This window comes from Lingula anatina, chromosome 2 (assembly GCF_051362555.1).
Source record: "Lingula anatina isolate TDL-2025a chromosome 2, LinAna3.0, whole genome shotgun sequence".
In the NCBI taxonomy this organism is placed as follows: Eukaryota; Metazoa; Brachiopoda; class Lingulata; order Lingulida; family Lingulidae; genus Lingula; species Lingula anatina.
In genome coordinates this window covers 9,446,358-9,468,990 of record NC_141768.1, presented here as the reverse complement: position 1 = coordinate 9,468,990, position 22,633 = coordinate 9,446,358, and the positions used below count along the sequence as shown (strand labels likewise).

The 22,633-nt window shown below is 36.6% G+C and overlaps 1 protein-coding gene and 1 long non-coding RNA gene across 3 annotated transcripts; one reads left to right on the top strand and one right to left on the bottom strand.

Moving 5' to 3' along the window:
• Window positions 1-6: 6 nt before the first annotated feature.
• LOC106163309 (low-density lipoprotein receptor-related protein 2) lies at window positions 7-22,571 on the bottom strand. 2 transcript variants are annotated; one of them, XM_013540865.2, is made up of 32 exons: window positions 22,098-22,571; window positions 17,409-17,523; window positions 16,645-16,772; window positions 15,406-15,574; window positions 15,037-15,161; window positions 14,656-14,821; window positions 14,007-14,134; window positions 13,626-13,757; window positions 12,994-13,269; window positions 12,597-12,777; window positions 11,877-12,011; window positions 11,436-11,571; window positions 10,831-10,987; window positions 10,239-10,352; window positions 9,532-9,810; window positions 9,053-9,203; window positions 8,677-8,799; window positions 8,363-8,483; window positions 7,927-8,095; window positions 7,360-7,482; window positions 6,906-7,148; window positions 6,360-6,537; window positions 6,016-6,149; window positions 5,538-5,813; window positions 5,069-5,197; window positions 4,514-4,696; window positions 4,002-4,175; window positions 3,477-3,647; window positions 2,793-3,056; window positions 1,977-2,129; window positions 1,711-1,804; window positions 7-1,409 (listed from the first exon to the last, which is right to left on the bottom strand). In XM_013540865.2, the coding sequence occupies exons 1-32, from the start codon at window positions 22,159-22,161 to the stop codon at window positions 1,160-1,162; spliced, it is 5,241 nt and encodes a 1,746-aa protein (XP_013396319.2). In that variant the 5' UTR covers window positions 22,162-22,571; the 3' UTR covers window positions 7-1,159. The 2 variants fall into 2 exon arrangements, with proteins under 2 accessions (XP_013396319.2, XP_013396320.2); XM_013540866.2 differs by lacking the exon at window positions 2,793-3,056 and having other exon boundaries at window positions 22,098-22,560.
• Window positions 21,366-22,516, top strand: LOC147763382 (uncharacterized). Its single transcript, XR_015332749.1, has 2 exons — window positions 21,366-21,503; window positions 22,048-22,516. It is a non-coding gene; the product is annotated as an uncharacterized LOC147763382 (long non-coding RNA).
• Window positions 22,572-22,633: the final 62 nt, after the last annotated feature.

Below are 22,633 nucleotides of genomic sequence, written 5' to 3'. Positions count from 1 at the left end.
TTCGACTCGTTTTTGTAGCTATTGCTTTTATTGAATTTTATATGCATTAGTTTTATTGCGTTAGACTATATTCGGTCTAAAAGATTCCTGATGCATAGATGTACATAGGATATGAAGTATATATCACTGAGGAAAACATATCCTTGCGAAATAAACGATACTGTATCGATTTCATATCATAAACATTCCACACACCAAGTATGAAATATCGTCATATTAAACATTTATCAGGCGATTATGCCCAACATTGCTTTTCTCTAACAAACAAACGCCCCGGTTAGACATAAGTCGGCTCATAAGCTGCACTGAAACTTTTTGCTACATACGAGTATAAACAGGAACTCATTTTAGCACGACGTATTCCCTTGAGCATGATGAACAACAATTCCGATCTTACGTATAAAATAGATAAACAACCTTTTTCGAAAATAAGTGTTTTGCTATATACAATTATTACATAAAAGTAAATATTTGTAAAACCCCAAGACCCCATTTACTAGCTCTTTCAAGCAAGTTTCCCATAATATTTCTGGCATTTTGTATACTGAAAATTGCGGAACGGCCATGAAGCTTCCCAGGTCTTTTTCAATTAGATCTAGATTCATTATAAGATAAAAGAAAGTATTAAGCAAATTCGGAATTTTGACCTTGGTGCCGTATGGCACGACTGCAATGCTTCATGTAGGTTCAGTCAAAAGTGTAAACGAAAAAAAAAAATCTGGATATGATTTCCGCGCCTTTCTTTTGATGTAAGAGGATATCAGAAGACATCTATTCTAGTGGTAATCCGTAAGCGTCCGTGCATTCATGATGATATTTACTTGCACACGAGGGTATTTGAGATTTACAAACACACTTTGTGTGTATCAATCCGAACATGTACTTTCTGATGTTCGATAATAAACATTTATATATCCACAGGACACACAACATCTCGTGGCACCGTTGTAGAATTCCTGACTAGATGAAACAGATCTATCCACAGATAGGTTCCAACCTGTTATATGAGAAATACATAAAACCACAGTTACACTGTATATGTAAATTCTGACGATGTTGTACAACAGGTTTTAATGAATTTGCACCGTCTTCCTTCGGCATTGCTGCTTAAATAATATCTTGGATTTGTACGATCATTTACTGCTGTTTTATATACACTTCAAGCATATGTATCATGGTTATTCACAATAAGACCTTTTTCGTCTTTCATCCCTAAAAAGACATCGTCCATAGCAGTGTCTGACATCATTTCCGGTTTTCCTGGTTCTCCGAACGCGGGGTTGACAATTGCTAAACTGCCGTCTGCCCCCACCTTTACTCCGACTGAGACGTCCCCGCTGGTGGAGCCACCTCGTATTGATTCTGAGTCGGACATGTTGGTCTGATCCACATACTGGGGCGACCGGTTCCTGGGAATACACATTTGAGATTGATCGGATAAATACTGGCTTTTGATTTTATTTGAAGAAAATAGCTGAAAATATAGACATTGTCACAGATGGCCAGATGGCCAAATGTTTCTCTCTTTTAGTTAAACATCTATCACTAAACACCATAAAAAACATCTTGACTTAAAAAACGTGATTTTAATATCAATATACCAATGCAATTACGAAAAATTGTTTTAAACAATTAATTATTTAGTTCAAAGAAACCGGCATTATTAGTTTCTGAACACAGACCACTTTCAGAAAAAGATATGTTGATTACCTTCTCCGGACCAATATGACCGCCAAGATGACGATAAGCACAATTAGCACAACAACGACCACCACGATGCCGGCTATCAAACCTTTATTGTCGTCTGGAAGATAAAATTTAAATTGAAATGATTACACTGCACCAATCAGTATGAAATCTACACTATAAGCAAGAACAAGATTCAATGGACCACATGTAGTAATGTGTCCCTTTAATGAAAGGTGTCGTCAGCTGTATCCCGTGCCCCCCTCTCCACCCCTCAACCATGCACTCACCTTGACCTTGACTAGAGGCCTTTGGTCCGATTACACCTGCCTCTGACGTCGTGGAGGCCGGTAGCGGAGAGGGTGTGGGGTTTATCATCGTTGTTGTTGCTGTCGTTGTCGTTGTCGTCGTAGTCGTTGGTGTTGTTGGGACAAAAATAGTAGCTGTAAAACACGAATCCATAACTTTAAAAAAGTACAATTTACGAAATGATCAATAAATAGATCATCTTAGAACTTATCACCGTTTTAAATGCTTTGGTATGCTATAAACAAAGAAACAAACAAACGAGTTTTCTTTTGTTTTTCATGATAAAATGAACGAATGAATTTGAAATGAAAGATGGTCCCCACATTTCCCGTAGATCGTTGACTGTACTAAATCTCATAAGTGTTCTTCAGCTTGGTTCTTTTTAGAGTGTAGAAAAATATTCATCGAGTGTCTTCAAACGCTTTATCATTCATTACTTTTACTATTATTATTGCTATAAGCCTATAACATTGAAGTATTTAAATTTTTTCCTTGATTGCAAGCCTGAATCAGCTTTACCTTAAATAATCAATAGTTATTTTGAAATATACAAAAGACAAAAATCATAAAAACACATGCAAATAAGTTTTATCTAAGTATTTGAGTATCGCCATGTTATTCATTTCCGTACCCGTGCAACACATAGCCCATAACCAAAATTAAGTTTGCTGATATTATTCCATCATGCATGTACCAGTGGTTATACTCTTGATGTGTATTGTATCATATCAATTGCAGGTCTACCACTACACCATGAAGTTATTATCATTATTATAATCAACGCCTTCTTTACGTACTGGTAGTGGAGGACGGAGAGGTGGTACCACCAGTTGTGGTGGTGCGACTAGTTGTGGTGGTACGCAACGTACTGCTTTGGTACGCCGTGGTACTGGTCGTCGTACTGCTAGTTGTAGTTGGCGTACTCATTGTTGTACTCATTGTTGTACTTGTTGTGGTAGTACTAGTAAGTCTTGTTGGAACGGTGGAATGACGATCATAGGATGTGGTACCTTGAGTAGGTGTGATGGTGGTGCTAGTCGTTTTGACTATGTATTTCGTTGCTGGGCAAGAAAAAGAAAAGGGCACCACCTTACTCAGATTAAGCAACAAAAAAATAGTTCTTATGCCATGCTGCCATGCAGTTAGAGAAGACAACAAAGTTACTTCTTTTAGAACCCTTATGTTATGATTTTTATATTAAAAAGCCTTGAACAAAAAGTGCATGAAGTTTATATTTCTAGAAGAAATTGAGAATAGTTATGTATTGGCTACACTTCCTTCTATCTATAACAGAAATGTCCTCACCCAAAACATTTACAAATGGCGCCCTACTACGTCCCAATATTCTACAATACCCACTCTCCACCAAAACGAACACACACAGTGTACACGTTGTTCTAAACACATTGCACCCTATGCCCCGAGCCACTATACTCTACTATAAACAAAGATTTTTGAATCTCAAACTGCATTAAATTTACCATTGCAGATTGTAGTCAAATCTTGTTCCCATATTCCGGTGATGTTGCAGTGTACTTTACTGGTGGTTTTCTGATAGCCAGGGTTGCACACATATTCACAAGAAGAGCCAGCGGTCGTATTGCACTCCCTGGCAATGTTGCCGTTAGTTATATCACCAGAGCAATGTAACTCTAAAAATAAGAAAAAAACTATTCGATCAATGGACAATTAATTACATGACTGAGTGGTCGCCTATCGTATCTATTTTGTCTTCTTTCTGCGACATCAAAAAAGTGAGCCAATGACAAATTGAACATTAGTTTATGCTCCTGCTTTTTCTCGTATCTATAACAAAAAATACTAATGCAACATATTTGCGGTTATTAGTGCCATTCAGCAGCACAATTTTGATGGAATTTTTTTTCGTAATAAAAGAAACATATTAAGGTGTAAACATATTATAAACTGCAGTTTCACAGCATCTATTATCTAATTCGCATCTCCAAAGCGTTGGTTTGAAATGATGTTCAACCAATTTTACTCACGTTCGCACGTGATGCTTCCATCCCAGGTCAAGTCATCTAGACAGGTAAAGACGCCGGACCCAGATGTTTTTCGATAGCCAGGTATGCAGTCCACCTGGCAAATGTTTTTTCTGTTCCTGCCCTGACACCTGCCAAGTGTACCAACTGGCAAAACCAGCAAGGGACACCGTTCAACTGGAAAATATCATAAAGTGTAAAGTATCATAATTCACTAAGTGTTCCATACTGATTTGTTAGGTGGAGGCGGGCCATAATTAAGAACGATTTGGATGTATTCAGACAATCTTGAATAGGCCCGATATACCAAAATTGCTAAAAAAAGGAACAAAAAACACTAGCTCCCACATAGTATGCAATATGCATACTGTGAGCCTCTAAATAAGCATGTTCAAGATACTAGGTGTGTTTAAGGATTGTCTTCTTTTCCCAGAGGTTTCATTTGCGAAAGCAGGAAGTTAAGCTGAGAGGGACTGTTAGCTCAGCAAGCTGAACGTAGTGTGCTCTGGTCTCACCTATGCAGAGAGTGCTGAGATCCGGTTCAAACTGCCCCGTCTGAGGGTTACAGCGCGCTGTTGAACTATCCACGGAAGGTCTGAAGCCCTTCTCACAGGTGTAATTACAGGTCTGATTGGTTTCTCCCATGCAGCCATCCAAAAATACTCCGCCGGTGAACTTCATGTCGGGACACATCAACCCTGTGGTATGCATAAAAAGTATATCTCCATTTAAATAAAATTCATATTTATAAAGTAGGAAATTGTAACACTGGCGAAATTAGGACTGGCGACATTGGCCCAAAAATTGCACGAGTCTACGCATTTCATTTTTGTGAAATAATTTTTGAAAGCAAGATCTGTTGATATGGATGAAAATATAGGTTAAATAAAAAGAGGTCGGATTTCGAGTAGAAATTAACATGTACTTAAAAGTCTAAATCAGTGAGGCTATAAAATGTGAAGTTCAGTGCTGAGGGACTCAAATCGCTATACATGATATAGCTATATAAGTTACATTATGAACCGGAAGAAATATATTTGCCATAGTGAACCTGTTGAAATGTTTCTCACCTTTGGCACAATCTCTACCATTGAAGTGCAAAGTCTCACCGTCTGGACATGCACATTTTCTTTTGTTGCCCGGCATTGGCAGACAGTAGACGGCACAGCCGCCATTGTTTTGGGAGCAAGCTGTTGTTTCTGGAAATTTCAATTAAGGTGATTCAATTTCGTTACTAAATTTCCTTCACAATACGACAAAGAACTGACATCAAGCTAAATGATTACCAGTATTTGGATATCTAAATAACAATTCTAAAAGTATCATTAAATGCTTATAATGTTAACTGATTTTAATAACCATATAATTGCTCGATACATGTATAATAAGCGTACTTGTTTGGGTTAAAGTAAATATCAATGATATCTGTCACTTTTTAAATTAAACATCTTCAAAGTAAAAAGATGGCTTTTTCTTTTCCATCAAAGTCATTTTAAAATGAAAAAATAACTCACTGTCGTCTCTCATTGGCTTACTTACCCCTCTTTACTGACGTATTGTAATACTTTAACCCGTTCAGCCCTGTGAAGTAGTCATAGTGAAACACATCAACTTTGCCACTTGCGGTTCCATTTCTTCTGTCCATGCGGAATATCCCCTTTTGAAGCCAGTCGGTCCAGTAGAGGTAATCGCCTTTCCTCGTGATGGCAAACCCATGGGAGGAAGATAGAACTTTCAATGTAGTACGTTCCCCTGTTGCCAAGTTGTATTCCTCTACGCGATCCTCGTATCCGTCCACCCAGTATAGTTTTTGTGCTGGAAATTGGGGGAAAGAAGTCAGTGATTAGTGCAGTTGGTGTGGTGTGATAATTAAGCTCAGGAGCATAATTTTCAAAACAAGAAATGAATGTGAAATATTTATACAACTGTAATTAGGAAATAAGATTTAATTCTATCAATATAAAAAGTGTAGATACATTGGAAATCCTTTTGATATGGGGCTCGGAGTGAAAGATACCTTCAAAATCTGCAGTTAGGCCATTTGGGTTCCTTAGTCCATGGCTAACCATTTTGGTATGATTGGTTCCCCCCATAGTAGCATTCATCACAGACGGCGAAGAGTTGGGCGTCGTCAACGTGTAATAGAAAGTTCTGAAGATCGTAACAGGAAAAAGCATGATTAAAAAATATGTAAAAGGTGATACTAATAAGTATACGCTGTTTTTATCATAAGGTTGTTGTTTGCTTTGCTTTTCGAGAATATATAGGCAAATGTGAATCTAATGAAAGTGCAACTATATGTATATTAGTATTACAAAAAATCGTGATAAATCAAACCATCTCAAGAAGTGGCATGCATACCCTTTCCCTGGGTTCAATAAAATGGCTCTGGGATTAAATGATCTGCTGTTGGATGAGTAAATTGTAGTCTCCGGAATAGAACCATCTCTCTTTATAACTCCCAGAGTGTCCAGCCCACGGTCAGTGAAATAAAGGTTTTTAGAACTGGTGTCGATGGCAACGCCGTCTACTCTGGATCCTATAATAAACAGTTGACCCGACTGTTATTAATTCAATTAGAAAATGAACTTTGTAAGTAGAAAACTTATATTTCTAAATGTTTGTCTCGGAAGCATTCAAAAACTGCAGAGGACTGTTACATTTTGGTATTGTATTTAGAATCCGATACAGCCGTTATTAGAAAAAAGTGATAAATTATACTACTTCATTTAAGTTTTTATATATATTAAAGGTATGTTTACTGGATGTACATTGGGTTTCAATTTGATTCATTTGATAATCTCCGTCATATTGGATCAACAAATAAAACAAGTTGTTAAATTTAGGTGTTATTGAAAAGTCAAAAATTGTCTATTAACTTCGTCCAGGTTTTGAAATCTTCCTTACCTGGCTTCCCTTGCCTAAGCGTTATGACACCAGTACCATTCAAATGCATGCTTCGAATTATGCCTTTCTTCCAGTCGGACCAATAAACTCGTTTTTCTGTGGGGTCGTAGTCGATGCCCATAGGCCACTCGTAATTAGTAGGAAGCTTAAGGGCAGATAACGTCTTAAAGTCAACGTCTGCTTGAAATATCGAGTGTCTGTAGTCATCCGCAATCAGGAAGAAATTATCCTCCATGATCTTAGCTGTAAAGAATTAATTTATGAATAGGGATTAGTTTCAACTGTTAAAAACTTGATGAGATAGGGTCTATCAATTTTAGCTGGCCACATTTAATTCAAATCACGGTACAAAATCATTCAACAACGTGCTTACTTATTACAACAAAGCAGCAACACTTGTTGTACTTGTTTTTTACCTAACAAAGATAAATGGGGTTAAGATTAGACTTTTTACCTGATTCACATGTTTTGCCGTCCGCCTGTAACTTCATGCCATCAATACAGCCACACACTTTTCCACTTGGTTTGGGAAAACAGAGCTGTTCGCACCCATGCTGGGACTTACTGTCACAGGGTGCTAAATAGAAAAGGATTAGAATAATTTTCACACAACTCCATCAAAATCTATTTGTAGCACAGGTTTGCCCAAAAATAACACTACACTCATGGTTGGCAATACACATACACACGTAATGAATATCGTAAAAAAATTGTACCTTCTGATATCATGGGTTTCTAAAATAGTATACAAGATTTAGGTATGAGCGATAAATTAATTTTGTAACAGACCGCTAGCGCAAGCTGTGGTCAGAGATTATGAAAATAGATGCGTTATATTTAAGTCAGAAGGTATGTTAATCAACCTGTGATCCATAAACATTAAATCGATTAAACAATATTATACACCCAACGTCTTCAATAAAGGCAAGTTGGGGGAGGGGGGTGAGTTAAGTATTTTCTCTTTTAAGATTTCGGTAACTTAATCACTGTCGACTATTTAAGTCAAAATCACCATTCGTACCTTGTGTCAACTGCTGATAGCTGCGGTCTACAACAATTACATCGTAAGCGTCAGTATGATCTCTGTGTAAGAGGGTTGTGACGTTTTGTGCTATGGGGCTGTTTGAATTGGAGATGTTCAGCAAGTGCAAACCCGTCTGATTCGTAATGTCGGTGTACGCCAGTATTCCCTAGAAAGTTTTTGTAATCGGTGTCATAAACATACATTTGTAATAAGACATTTAAGACTAATTGAAATATAAGCTTATTCTGTTTGAATAAATCTGAAACCTTGCTGGAATATGTGTTCAGATAAGATTAAAATAACATCCATTTTCAAAAGATGACTTTTCTTGAATATTGCATTTTACTGGCAAATGTTTAATCATATTTACCATCGTCCAATTTCACTGAACTATGTTCTGATATCAAGAAAAAAAATGTGCTTAAAACTCTACCTTATAGACAGCAATAGAAGTGATATTGTTGAAGTTCTTTGGTAATGTGATTATACGTTGATCTTCTCCTAATATGCCGACAGACCGGATATCCTTGTCTTTACTATCAAACCAGTAAAGTCTGAATTGATAAAAATATATATTATAAAACAATTATCAAAATAACGTGCATTTTTACGTATTTACTATAATTTTTAGTTGACGGCTTCATGTATTATTTAATGTAGACACAATTGGGACTGATCGCTGCTGCTGTTCATTTGTCTTTATGGAGTAAGTGTATATAAGTGATTGAAGACATTTGCCATTATTACCTTTCTTCAATATAGTCAAAAGTAAGACAGGTTGGGGATATAGAAATGTTCATCAAATTTCTTTTATTTTGACCGTCTAAATCTGCAGTCTGGATTTTGTTCTTGGAAATCCAATACATTGATCTGAAAAATAAGAATAAAAAGGCAATCATATGGCATAACTATGAAGTGTAATGAGTTTTTATGATTTGATATTTATTTAAACTCTTGTTGTTTCAAAGATATAGAATTGCACAAGTATAACAAAATGTGACTTGAACTGAAATACATCACAAATTTTGAGTTTGTTATCCAACTACTCGACGCCAATATAGGCTATTCACTGTATGAACATATGCTGAACAATTACGATCACATTAAAAAATAAACAGCTTACCCTCTGAGGGGATGAACAATTATATCTCTCGGACTAGAGAGATTCTTTAGGAGAATTTTTTGAAGTGTCCCATCTGTCTTTGCTGCCCATATTTGACCATTGGTGACCTCTGTCCAATACAAGTTATCAGAGAGCCAATCCAGGGCCAACCCTGTCAAAAGATAAAGCAACCCGTATTAAATCAAATCGAATCGAATGTATGATAAAAAAAGGGGTGCGTTGGCATGCATAATACATTGAAAAATATATTGAAAATTTTTTCATTCGTTATGTAGCTTATACAATGGAATGTGCTAATGACAATGTACAATATTGTTCTAAATTTTTATACAACAACAATACCTTAAAATAAATGTTAGCATCTATAAAACTGAAAGCAAAAATAGATAAATAAATAAATAAATAAATAAATAAATAAATAAATAAATAAATAATACTTTAAATTGTTGCTTTAGGCAACACCTGTATATATCAGTTACCTCCTAAACTGTCGATACCATAAATCAATGACGTGACGTCAGAGGTGTTAGTAAGCATGGTGCGCATCAACCTCTTCTTGGAACTGTAATAGAATACCTCCTGGGAGTATTTATTGACGGCAATCCTGTAGATCTCCGTGACGTCCACGTCGCCTGGCACGGACTGTTTCAGGAAGCAGTAGTCGTACGGGGTGTTAACTGTGGACGAGGTCACATTAAAATGTGGCTGGCACAACCGGTCTCCCAGCGAATACATAAAACCGGATTTGATTTCAGATCCTGGAAAGAGTGAGAGAGAGGTAAAGACAAATACAATAAAAACAAACACGCTGTGGCTCTGAAAGGGTTTTGGTTAGCCTATACATGTACATGTAGATATGATGATGTAAATGCACTATCTTCAGGCCAAAGGATTTTTGGTACAAACTACATACAATATAAAAAAAGAAGAAAACTAAATTTCTTATTTTCCTTTTCTTAAATCAAAATGCTACAAAGAAAACTACGTCAAACTTAATACAGTGGAATCTAAAGACGTATTTTTTACACAGTAAAATAAGATATGCTTTTAAGAATTCTTTCGGGAAAAAACATCTACTCTCAGTTACGCACGAAATTTTATAGGTCAAAATTAAATATTCCGTTAATGTCACACGGATAATAAATTATGAGTTGACAAGCTACAGATCGGAATTGCCGGACCTTACCTACGCATTTACCGCTGTCGGTGTCGAAGGTGTAACCATTGCTACACGTGCAACGAGCAAGGTTCTTCGGCGTCACCACACACAGCTGATCACAGTTTTTAGATAAACATGGATCTATGGGAGAAATATGAGACATATTATTATTATTATTATTGTTGTTGTTGTTGTTGTTGTTGTTTTTGTTGTTGTAATTTGCACCAATACTGTGTGCCGTCACGTCTGCTTCTTTACATGCCCGCGTGTTAAAAACACTCACACACACACACACACACACATTCAAATAAAGAATCTAATAATTCAAGTGAGGTCTTCCAATTAGATATTACTCAAAAACAGAGCACCAAGCTATAACCCAACCCACAAAAATTTTAATACTTATTTCTGTCGATTATTATGTTCTAAAAGGGCGAAACTCTACACGCCAAAAAATATAACAGATAAAAACAGCACATACGGTACGACAAAAGTGTCGTTTTGCAAAAATGTGTAGAACACAAGTCTCTTAATAAAATGTTAATGCTGGAATAACTCTCTCTCTGTAGTATGATCCTAAGAAGATCTCAATACATGTGTAACAAAAATAACCCCTTACTTGGTACATTGGGCATGGCCTGTCTGTCTTTGTGATACACCGTGACCCCAGTGACCGGTCCTGCCCCTCCAATCCGGATGACCATCGATTCGGCGTCTGTCGCGTTATAAACACCCATTAGAGGCAGCTTGTCGTGGTCACTGGTAAACAACATTCCCTGAAGAATACAAGTGACTTGTGATTTTGAAATAAACAAGATCAATTCATCAATAATTAATTGATTATCGCAGAAAACTGACATGCTTTTGTGAAAAATGAACTACTTCAATGAAAGGCATAACAAGCCATATGTCACGTTATGATTTCGTGGCCCAAATACTAAACTAATGTACGCCACTCATCTGTTGTCTACCCACGTGCATTATTTGACAAATGTGCCCATCAAGTTACAGAGCAGACGCAGGCTGACTACTTTAATTTCAAATTTCTTGTCGCGTGTACTTGTGAAAATTTGAAAAATAAGCTGGCACACATCGCATCTAAAGTTTGTGGTACCTTACCATGGTACCTTCTGGTATCAATTCCAAACCTAACTAGTCCATTTAGAAAAATTGCCTTTTCAATGGAAACAATGCAAATCTTCCATCCCCTTGTGTTCTTCTTACCTTGAAAAACACCATTGACTGGATGGAGGAGTAGGTGCTTGTTTTGAATTCCACCTTGTTCTTGCCGTCCAGATCACTGTGGTAGATGACACTGGAGGTCAAGGTCCCCGAGGACAAGATGTCCGCCCAGTAAACCCTGGTTTAATGAGGTAAATTCAGTTGACACACGACAAATCATGTTTTGTTCTATAGAAATTATAATGGCAAATTTATGACGATCTCTTAATGCTGGCCAAAGCCTTCATATAACTGCACATTAACAAATAAGATATAAGATATAGTAATAATAAGATTTTCTCCCTCCTATGTTGAGATATTATGTACTTAAGATTGATTAATTAAGAATAGAATAAGGTGCATATCCAATGCAATCTGTCCAGACACGTGACAGCTTTGTACACCTGTAGCTAATATATTAAATCTCAAGAACTATATACGTACTTGTCGTTTTGGAAATCCACAGTCAAAGCCTTTGGTGTTCCAACAAATCCTTGAGCTATTATCATTCTGTTCTTGCCATCCAGTTCGGACCTTTCCAATTTGTTGAATTCTCCATAATCAATCCAGAATACGTAGCTAAAACGACGAAACGGTTTTCACTGATAAGAGGATAATCGCTTCTTAGGCGTACAAACGCCGGATAGCAGATTATATGGTTTCGTTTTCGGACGAAAATCACTTAATTTCTGTTATTATATTGCCATATGTGTTTTAAAGATAATCTTAGGGGTATGAAGAAAAATAAAAACACCATGACCAAGTGTCTAGCCCGGACCTTACAAGAGAACATGTAGATATGACACATGACCAAGTGTCTACCGTGAAGATGGTGCATTTATTATTCATCCTACATCTAAGATTACGATATCCAGATAGTCAATTCAGATACCTAGATAACACGTGGTTCGATCTTCTTGATTTCCAGATTGTCAGTTCAGCCACTTAGATAACACGTGATTCCACCTTCTAGATATTTATATTGTCGTTCAGACACCTCTAGAGATAGGACGTGGTTAAATTGTCAGGATATTCAGATTGTCAGTTTAGATGTTAATGGCCACAGACGTATGCTGATTGCTTCTCATTTTAAATATCTTTTATTTTTTGTATCATAAAATTTCACTAAACATACTGAAATAGCCTTTAATCAGTTCAACTTACCCTCTTGCTGGGTGCACGGCAATGGAGTGGGGTTTGTCCAAACCTTCCGTGGCTATCGTCCGGACATATTTAGATGACCGCTCGCACTTAGCCATCATAACAACATGGTACTCGGCGTCTGTCCAGTAGATATTTTTATTTATCCAATCCACAGCGACACCACCAGCGTTTGTTGAAATGCCTTGTAAAAACATATCATTTCAACATGTTAACATTAAATATATAGATCACCGAGTTGAAAAAACTAAACAACAATACGACAGACAAATTTACATGGATGGCTTCAAGACCGAAGATAAAATGTAAAGGTTCAAACACTATCAAAAATAAATTTTATAGAAACAACAAGAATTTTAATTACTGAATACTTTAAACAATCCAGTCGAAACATACGCACCAGAGTATATCGTGTAAGTCTGAATGGCGCTTCCGTTTAGTGCCAAACCTCGAATTGTTTTCGTCTCGGTGTCTGCAACGTAGACACTTTCCCGGGCATAATCAAAGTCAATGGCTGTGAGTCTTCTTCCCCGGGACCTGATCCTCCAGAAGGACAGCGGTCGATCATCACTCCTCACCCAGGCAATTGGCTCCCCCGGTATACCACCAATGTAGGCTATGGCTAGGCTGTCCAGGTTTTGTAAGAACAGAATGTTGGAACCATGTAAAGCAGTCACTGAAACGGTAAAAAAAAAAACAACGGAGTGAAGTTTTTGTTTTAAGATATATTTGAAAACGCTTTGTAATTGGATGTAAGGTAAATATTTTGAAATATAATTATACTTTCAACTATATGTAATAAATCGACATCTGCAAGTTTTCATAAATATCCATTATTGGTATTAAGTTACTGTCATTATACAAAGATTTAACCATGGATTCATGAACATCTTTTAAGGAAAAACTGAAAAAATTTAAATAGAAAAATTCGTTGTTGAGATAATTATACTTCTTGATTATACAGTTTAATGCAAACATAAATAAAAAAAACTTCTATGATAATGACAACCCACAGCTTGGGTCACCACTTACCATCAGAGCATGATTTTCCATCTGCCAGTAATCGCTTACTACCTGTACAGTTGCACACTCTGCCCTCTTGGTTCTTTACCGGAAAACACAGATCTTCACATCCTCCATTGTTGACAGAACATCTAGCAGTTCCTGGGAATCATTTTAATCAATTGTTGAAATCAGTTAAACAAATCAAAGAAGTGGTGTCTTTAATCAATCTCAAAACATTTATTCTTTTTAAAAAAGTTTTAGTAGTTAATGCCCAAAGGTAAAGAGGCATTAGATTTTGAAAATCTAATTCTGTCAGCACGAAAACGTTGGCATCACACATTTCAACATACCATACACTTGAGGTGATTTCAGCATCTATTTTATACATTTAAATTTGCTATTTATTACCTCTGTTGCCGTAAATCTGTAGCCAATTTGAGGACGACTCATAGGCCACTATGCCGCGAAGGTTGCTGAATGTTTGTGAACCAACTTTATCTCTTATGCTGCCTGGGAAGGAAATCTGCACAGGAGACCTGCAACAAATATACACATATTATTTATATAAAGATGTATATGTTTGTGATGGCTAGAATTATAACATATGATTATAACATATGATATCTTTGCGCATATTTCTAAATTATCGAAATTATCATCTTTCGATACTTTTTTTACAAAGGCCTCTTCACGTCTGTATCTTAACAAGGTAACAAGGTATAAAAATTTGCTATTTTTTAAGGAACACAGCACAACTTATATAAAACAGACAAGAATGCCTAATAATTTCGAAATCATGAACAGGTATCTACTTTTATTCTGACACAGTTGCATACACAAGATATCAGAAGATATTATAATATTTCGAGTACCAATGGGGCGAATGATCACCTCCTAGCGTGCACTGGCCACCACGTGTGGCAATCTTACTATGGCCCGGCCTCCAGATGGCAGCAGTGTCAAGACCATGTCATTCCTGACAATTTTGGGGACATTAATACAAATTCTACTTGAACTTTTTTATCAAATGAACGTTGCAGTTAAGATGTGATTTTACCTTTCAACTGAAGCTGTGTAATACAGTGTACTGTTGCCTTTCAGGGCAATGTCCTGGTAACCTGGGTTGCGATTTGTTTCATTGTATATCATTTGTACATTGTTGTCTTTAAGGTTGAGCGCGTTAATAGTATTGCTGCCTGCGTCCGACCAATACAGTCGTCGGCCTGTAAAAAGAAAAATGTATATATATCTTAAGTCATATAATCGTAATCCATACATTTATAGATAATGACATTTTCTGGTAAAGTTTTGCTCTGGAAAGACCACGTATTGTTGGTAGTAAAAGGTATTTTAAAATAACATTTCAGCTCATAACATATAATCAGATAAGACATCACTGATTAGTGATAATAACATTTTTAAACATATTTTTAATCACCTTTCAGATCCAAGGCTAACCCTCTTGGTTCCGCTACGTTTTGGGAGACAACGGCTTCAATTTTGGCTCCGCTCATATCTGAGCGCATGACTTGCCTCAGACCTTCATCTATCCAGTATAAATTTCTGCGAATAAAGATCTTGAAACTCATATATCTTTCATAACCATATATCATACTGAGATCACAAGTCTATCTAACAGTTAGAAAAAGTACCCCTAATTTCTGAATCCATCACATTGTATAGGGAAATCTGTGGTCCAGTTTCCACTTGTGCACATGTGTAACATTTTAAAAACATACAATTCACAAAAAAAAAAAAAAAAAAAAAAAAAAAAAATAGAGATATCAGAATAAGTGGAGATACTTACAAATCAAACGGATCAATAATAATTGATGTCGGTCGCTTTACTCCTTGGTCAACAATGACAAGTCTCAAGGAATCATTCATTCTTATCACATTGATAGACGGCTCTCCTGCGTCCGTGTAGTATATAAGTTTAGATACATAATCTACGGCTATGCCCATGGGAACAGAGGCTGAAAGAGAATAGTGTCTTTTAAAGAAAGCGCCGCGTTAGTTAGCCTTCTGCATTTCAACGGGATTTGTCAAAACGCATCTCTTCATTACATGTACAGATACGTGCGTATTAAAACTAAATTAGCGTAGGCCATTTTTCTGTGAAGATATAACTGTTTCAAAACCACGTGCAAAATATCGACTGGTGACAGTTTAATCAATATATAGCACGTTAACTTGCTGCCCAGCAAATGCTAATTGGAAGTTGGTTTATCCTGAACAAGTATTTCATTTTAGGATCAGGCACCCTGCACCCTGAGCTTCAGAGCTAACTTGACACTAACCTTTTCACTGTAGCCTATCTCCGTCGTGTCACACGACGGAGATAGGCTACAGTGAAAAGGTTAGTGTCAAGTTAGCTCTGAAGCTCAGGGTGGCACCCTGCCGAAGGAACTCCGACATCCAACAATCCTCCATAATTACATGGCAAAAAGTTTACAATCAGTCACAAATATCTGACCTCTTCTATATTTTCTACTTTTTAGGGCAGTTTTTTCCACACTCATTTTGACACATGTTTTGGCATTAATACTCATTATTTAAATTTTCGACTCTCAAGTGCACGGAATTTATTTAATTTTGTCTTTTTGTATCTTTATCGGCAGTTTTGGCATTTCTTGAACCCAACAAAATTCTTTCATTCCTATCTTATTATCATTATAGTGTGAGCCCATCATATTTCAGTACTTTTGGCAATAGATTGCAAATTTACATTTTTTTTTATCTTCAATGTATGGCCAATTAGTTAAAGTAAATTTCGTATTAATTCTCATTTCGGTTTGGCATAAATAAAACCCGCCTTTGCTGGCCAAAATATCAATTAACCGATATTATATATTGTGTTTTGTGTTTGTCAAGCTACTTCACTAACGAATTCATAAAATAATCTATATGGAGGACATATTGATGTTTGTTTTTATCAGACATCACATAATGCTCTTAGAGCATTAAGGCCACTAGTTTCATGGAATCTAGGCCAATTTTCCATAAATAAAAAAAATATCTAGAAGATAAGACATTTTCAACTTACTCTCATCCAAATCGGCAACTTTCGTCTCAACTGTCCCGTTGATAAAGGACTTCCATATGACATGTGAGACTGAATCTATCCAATAAACTGTTTCTTCTATGGGATCGTAGTCTATGGCGGACGGATATCTAATCAAAATAAAATCAATCAAATATTACTCTACAGTCATTCCCCTTTGTCTTACGATGATCGTTACATTTTGTTGCTAGCTGCAGCCCTTTTCTCCCCCCTTCCACCAACAAGGAAAACATAATATTAAACTGAACGAAATATGATGAAATAGAATACCCAGGCAGCACCCAGAGAACCAGGATACCGCCTGGTTTTCCAGTCGAGTGCAGGGATGGAGTAGGAATGGTAATATCCAAGTACCAGTAATAAGAATAATTTTTGAGTGTTTAAAAGTGCAGGTGTTGTATTATTATAAATAACATAAGAGAGAGTTTGTTTGCAGTTTCAAAATAGCCATAACTGTTAAATAATGTTTATTTAAGAAAAAATCACACCTTTTTAGTATGTATCGCAAAGCGCCCATCAGAGGATAGGCCAATAAAATGTTTATCCTTTTTAAATAACATCCTTCTGAAGTCCTGCTTTATTTTGTGCACTTTCATTCATAAACCTAGTTCATTTCAAATGGCATAGCAAGTTTCCTTACAGGTATGTTATTTTTTTCTGAATATTAATTATGCCAATGTCTTTTTATTTGCAGTGATAATAGGTGGCATTTATAATATATTGATAATATCCCAGCCATCACTCACCTAGTTTTATCTGCAGACAGCAGCAGCTGGGGGACCTGGGAGGGAGCACTGAGGGAAATTTGGTAAATGTTGGAATGATCGGAGAATAGAAGGAAATTGTCCCTGGAGTATTTATCTGGAAACGAAAAATTTGAGAACAAAATAATCCCAGTGACATGGTCAATTATATGTGCATTCCATATGCTCTATCATACAGTAGTTGCTTACAAAAATGTCATAAGTTTTATTATTAATTACCATGTGACCCATATCTCGTGTACTAGCCACCACGTGTGGCAATGTTACTATGACCTGGGCTCCAGATGGCAGCAGTGTCAGTACCATGTCATTTCTGACAGAAATTCGGGGACTTATTTTGCAACAACACCACCGCCAGTAATAAATGCTGTAAGCAAGGATCAACCTAGATTGTCTTTTCAAAGGCCGCCTTTTGCCATTTTTCCGTTTTCTAATCTTTGTTAACACAGTTTTAAACATACTGGTAGCCACAAAACAAGATGTTAGCCTACGAATCAATATAACTTTGTACCCAAAGCTCATGTTTGTTTCTGATTTCACATCACAAACAATGTCCTTACACTCCATGGACTAGAGCACAGGCCCACCTTTTACCTGCTGAACATGTGACAAATATAACGGTTTTAAGAATGTGCAGAATGGCTATTAGACATGGTGATAGTTTTGACTTTTATTCGAAAATTGTTGGCGTTCAACAATAGGTCCATAAAAATTGTACAAGATATTTGCGCTGCTGACGGCAAGACAATGCACTTGCTGGTCAAACGCTGCATTTAACGCCTTAAGGTTTTCTTTGTAGTTATCTTGCATATCATTTTGATCAAAAAGTAAAAAAAAACGTTAAAACTTCATTTCTTTAAATTCGCATATAAATATAAATAACGATGGGAGATCTACGGCACACCATGCACGCCATTGCTCATTTATATCCTCTGAATGCAGCCGTACGTTAAGGTTGTTAATTGCGGGTAGAAAGGGTTGACAAGTGAGATCGGGGACAACCTGTATTCATTACGTTGTCATTTAAGAAATCAACTTTGAATGAAGAAGCTGTTGTTTTAGTGCCTCTCACTATCTGACGATCACGTTAACCGTGCCGTCACAACAGCTACGGGTATGTTTCCCCGACATAGTACAATGTATATTTAAGAAGTTAGTACTTTGTGGCACATGAGACATACAACTATGCATATGAGCCCTCTTCATCATAATCTCACCATGCCATCATGGGGCAATTTCACCCTATGTGCTGTTATCTTTATGAATAAATCTCTGAAAATAGCGCGTGCCAGTGTCTCACTTTTGATGAACTTTGGGACGCCAGGTGTTCGTTAAGAATCTGGGTACGTGTTAAGGGGTCAGAAGAATTGTCTTTTCAATTTGAAGGCATTTGGCTGTAAGACCCCTCCCCCTCAATAAAAACACATTGAAATATTTTTGCATTTTAAGTCGTAGCATATACTGATAACATGAATAGATGTGATTTACGATTTAAAAAGTTCAGCAAATACATACATATGTAGAACTACGGTGCACTATGATAGTGGACTCTACCCTAAAATCTCTGCAAGACAATACAGAAGAGCATCTGAGTTAACTGCCTTTAAAATACCGTCAAGATATGATTTGAACTTGCTTTTTATGTGATGTTTTCTTTAATAGAAGATGTACACATTTGATAGTGAGATGGTTTCCTTTTGCGGTCGTTTTCTCAGAAAAGGAAATGCATACTTTTCCTATGTAAGATATTCAAAATGATTGAGGTACAATAAGAAAATTCATTTTGATAATTAAGTATTTAAAGCAAGCGCAGACAGACACGCTGTCGCAGAGCTATTTGACTGTCCCGGTAACTCACTGCGACAAGCACTGTGGTCGCCGAAAAGTGTCGCAAAATACTATTAAATACCATGTGTTACTCACTCAAAAGTTTCTTCCAAAAGTGTTCACCTTACAGGGCGGTTAAAAAAACTTCCAACATTTTTTTCAGAAAGAAAACCCACTCGAAACCTGCCTTCATTTGTTCGTGTTGAAATTTACATAACTTTACAGTAACTTCCTTTTGATTTACTTGAGTGCTTTTGATATTGCGTGATTATAATGGGCTTGGATTAAAGCCAAATTAAAAATAATCCACTGCATAATTTCGGTTTTGATAACCAAATCAAAGAATCAAGTCTTCATGCAATCAAACAAGCATAAATAACTAAATAATTTCCTAATATAATAAATAAATAATATTTTCTGTTGCACACAAATATTTCGACCATTAATAAAGCTTCCAACTTCTTGCTTTGTTTTATTATTAATTTCAACCTAAAATTCATATCATTGAATTCAGTAGCATAAGATTTAATGCGACCAGCTAATTACAGCGTGACCTTTTCACAACCCTTTATATAAAGAGCAGGTTAAGGCTTCCATCCTTAAGGGCCAAAATAGGAGTGTCACCGACTGCTACTTGAAATGTTTGGAGATATCGTCTCTAACATGTTTATTCTCATTTAATGGTGATTTGGTGTGGAGAGTGAAAAAGTGAGCGTAATGACATACGTGACAACCTTCTCCATGCTTCCCAGTTGCTGCTCTGCTACAAGTGCATAGCACATGGAAAGAATGCCCTATGCTAATATTACTGATGTAAATAATGGATTTCAACATGGAATAAAAGCGCAATTAGAGAGAGAGAGAGAGAGAGGGAGAGAGAGAGAGAGAGAGATTTTAGGGTGGGTCGCATTCTGGGTACTTACCAAGTACAAACAACTCATCCCTTTTTTTTATTTCTTGACCCACCCCGGTTTAGTCGTTTTATCAATAATTTCCCCCCTTTTTGAATAAGGTTAAGCGATGCCATCGCCAAGTTAATATATTTAGATAGATACGTCAGGTAAATTGGCACCTATTTGTTAGTTACGACACACTTTTCATCCTGTTAATCATAATCTGTCGCATAAGTCGGTTTTTTTTTTTAAATAAAACCAGAGTTGGCTTCGATACGCTTGGCAGTCCGAGCATGACGAGTTTACACCGAATGATGAATAGAAATGTGGATGGAATGTCGAATTAATGGTTCAAACTATCACGTGTGTTGTTTATTTCATACCAAACTGCGTTTAAGGAAATACTTCTTCACGAGAAACTAAGTAAACATATTCTATTCTTTAGCGTTATCATATGATTATTTTATTTTAACTATTATCATTTTGTCACCACGTACCTACAAAACTTGACAATAGACTTTATAGAAAGATGTCTGACAATACTCTTATCCATTAATGAGTTACTCATGTGAAAGTTATGGAAAAAGGAAGGTTCGTGGTAAAGAAGCCATTAAAACGTTCCTCACTTGGTTTAATAGACGTGTTTGTTTAGGTAAGCGTTCACGTAGAGGTGCGTAAGGAGAACCTCGTATGTAAAAATATATGTGCTTAAATAATAGTTTGGTTCAACACAATTAGGTGTCGTTACTTCGCACCACTAAAGTAACCTGTTCAAGTGTCTTTCACATTTGCATTCTGCGCCAAAGTGATTTGATATTTAATATTATTAAAGATCATATGATAACATCCAGAGATTGGCTTGTCACCTCCTTTGAGAAAAGCTATTATCGATCCTAATGTTTTTATCTTTTCTTCGCGTGCCAAATGGGTACATACTAAGTATCAGGAAAATACCCGAAAGTGGTCCTTTTATGCCATCAACACTTTATACTACTTCCTTATGTTTTATAGTGCAGTTTAATTATAGTTGTGAGTTAAAACAATAAGGATCGGGGTTGAAAACAAATTGATATATACACCTTATTATCTTGTTAACATTGTCGTTTAACTGAATTGGAAAATTTCCAGAATCGAAATATCATTTTATCCATTTCAGTTCTCCACCTTGGCTATAAATTTTTAACTTAATGAGATTAATTTCGAAAATCTTAATGTTATTTTAGGAAGGTATCCGCCAACACTGTAACAGCATATTCGCTACTAGCCCGGCTGGAGTAGATATACATCACCATAACAGAGACCGTGCAGATATGGCAGATAAACAGTAAAAATGTTGAGCTATATTATAAGGCGGCAGGTAACGTGTTTAACATCAAAGACTCATTATGGTTTTAAACCTGTAAATGAGACGAGCTTTGTCCAGCAAATATTGAAGAGTAGGGCAGAAATAGCTATGTAAAAATGACATGCATGTTTACGATCTTCGGCGCGTTTCTTCTGCACCTGTATATATTTTACCATATAGAGTGATTTGTTGTAACCAACAGTTCTTCACTTACAAAATGCAGAGCCGAGTGCTATAAAGTTCACTAAAATAAGCGTTGACAGTTACGAGACATCTAGAAGCGTTGACAATTTTTAAAAACACAACTTGGAAACTCCATTGCCCCCAAGCTGAAATGATAATATTTCTAAATATTGCTTTAGGGCGAAATCGTTAAGATAGAATGCATTCTAAATAATAACGCGCAACTTGCGGAAGACACGCCAGAATCGGCTGCGGGTAAACGGAGTACATCCAACTTTGAACAAAAGGAGCTCGTCCTAAGTATAGCTCATATGGTTTCAGCTTATGTAAATGGATAATTCCATTTTTTTTCTATTTTACTACTACTTTGAAGTCATAACACGCTTAGAGACCACTGACTTCTCGAAAATGAACAGCTCTTACCTGAGTATCCTGCAATCGTTCCCAGAAACAAAGTAAGAGGCAAAATCCACACTGTAGCATCCATGTTTTTGCTAAGACGACAACTGAATCAAGGACACAGTTTTGAAGTTCTGTTTTCGGTACCACTGTTTCCCCCGAGTCACTCCGGCATGACGTAGCGACACAGCGGACTCCGCACTTATCACGTAGGGAGAGGGAAAAGAAAAAAGAACACCTGTTGTACGAGAAACTGTGTGGGACTATCTTCAGAATTTAAGGATCAGTCCGACTAGATGGTTGATACTGCACCACTCAGTAACTGGCGCTCTATGCTAGTCAACCGCAGGTATTAGCGCTCTATTGTAGCACCTACGGCATGAATCAATTGCTTAGCAACTAGTATTGCACACGACCGAATGCCTAGCTTGCATTTCTTTAAATGAGGTTTTCACCTGCCCTCCCGTAAGAACATTATCTTTTTGCGTGCCATGAAATTAAAATGCATCTTTTTCTCCATCTCGCATGACTTGCCTGCGTGGCCACAGTGAGTGATTACG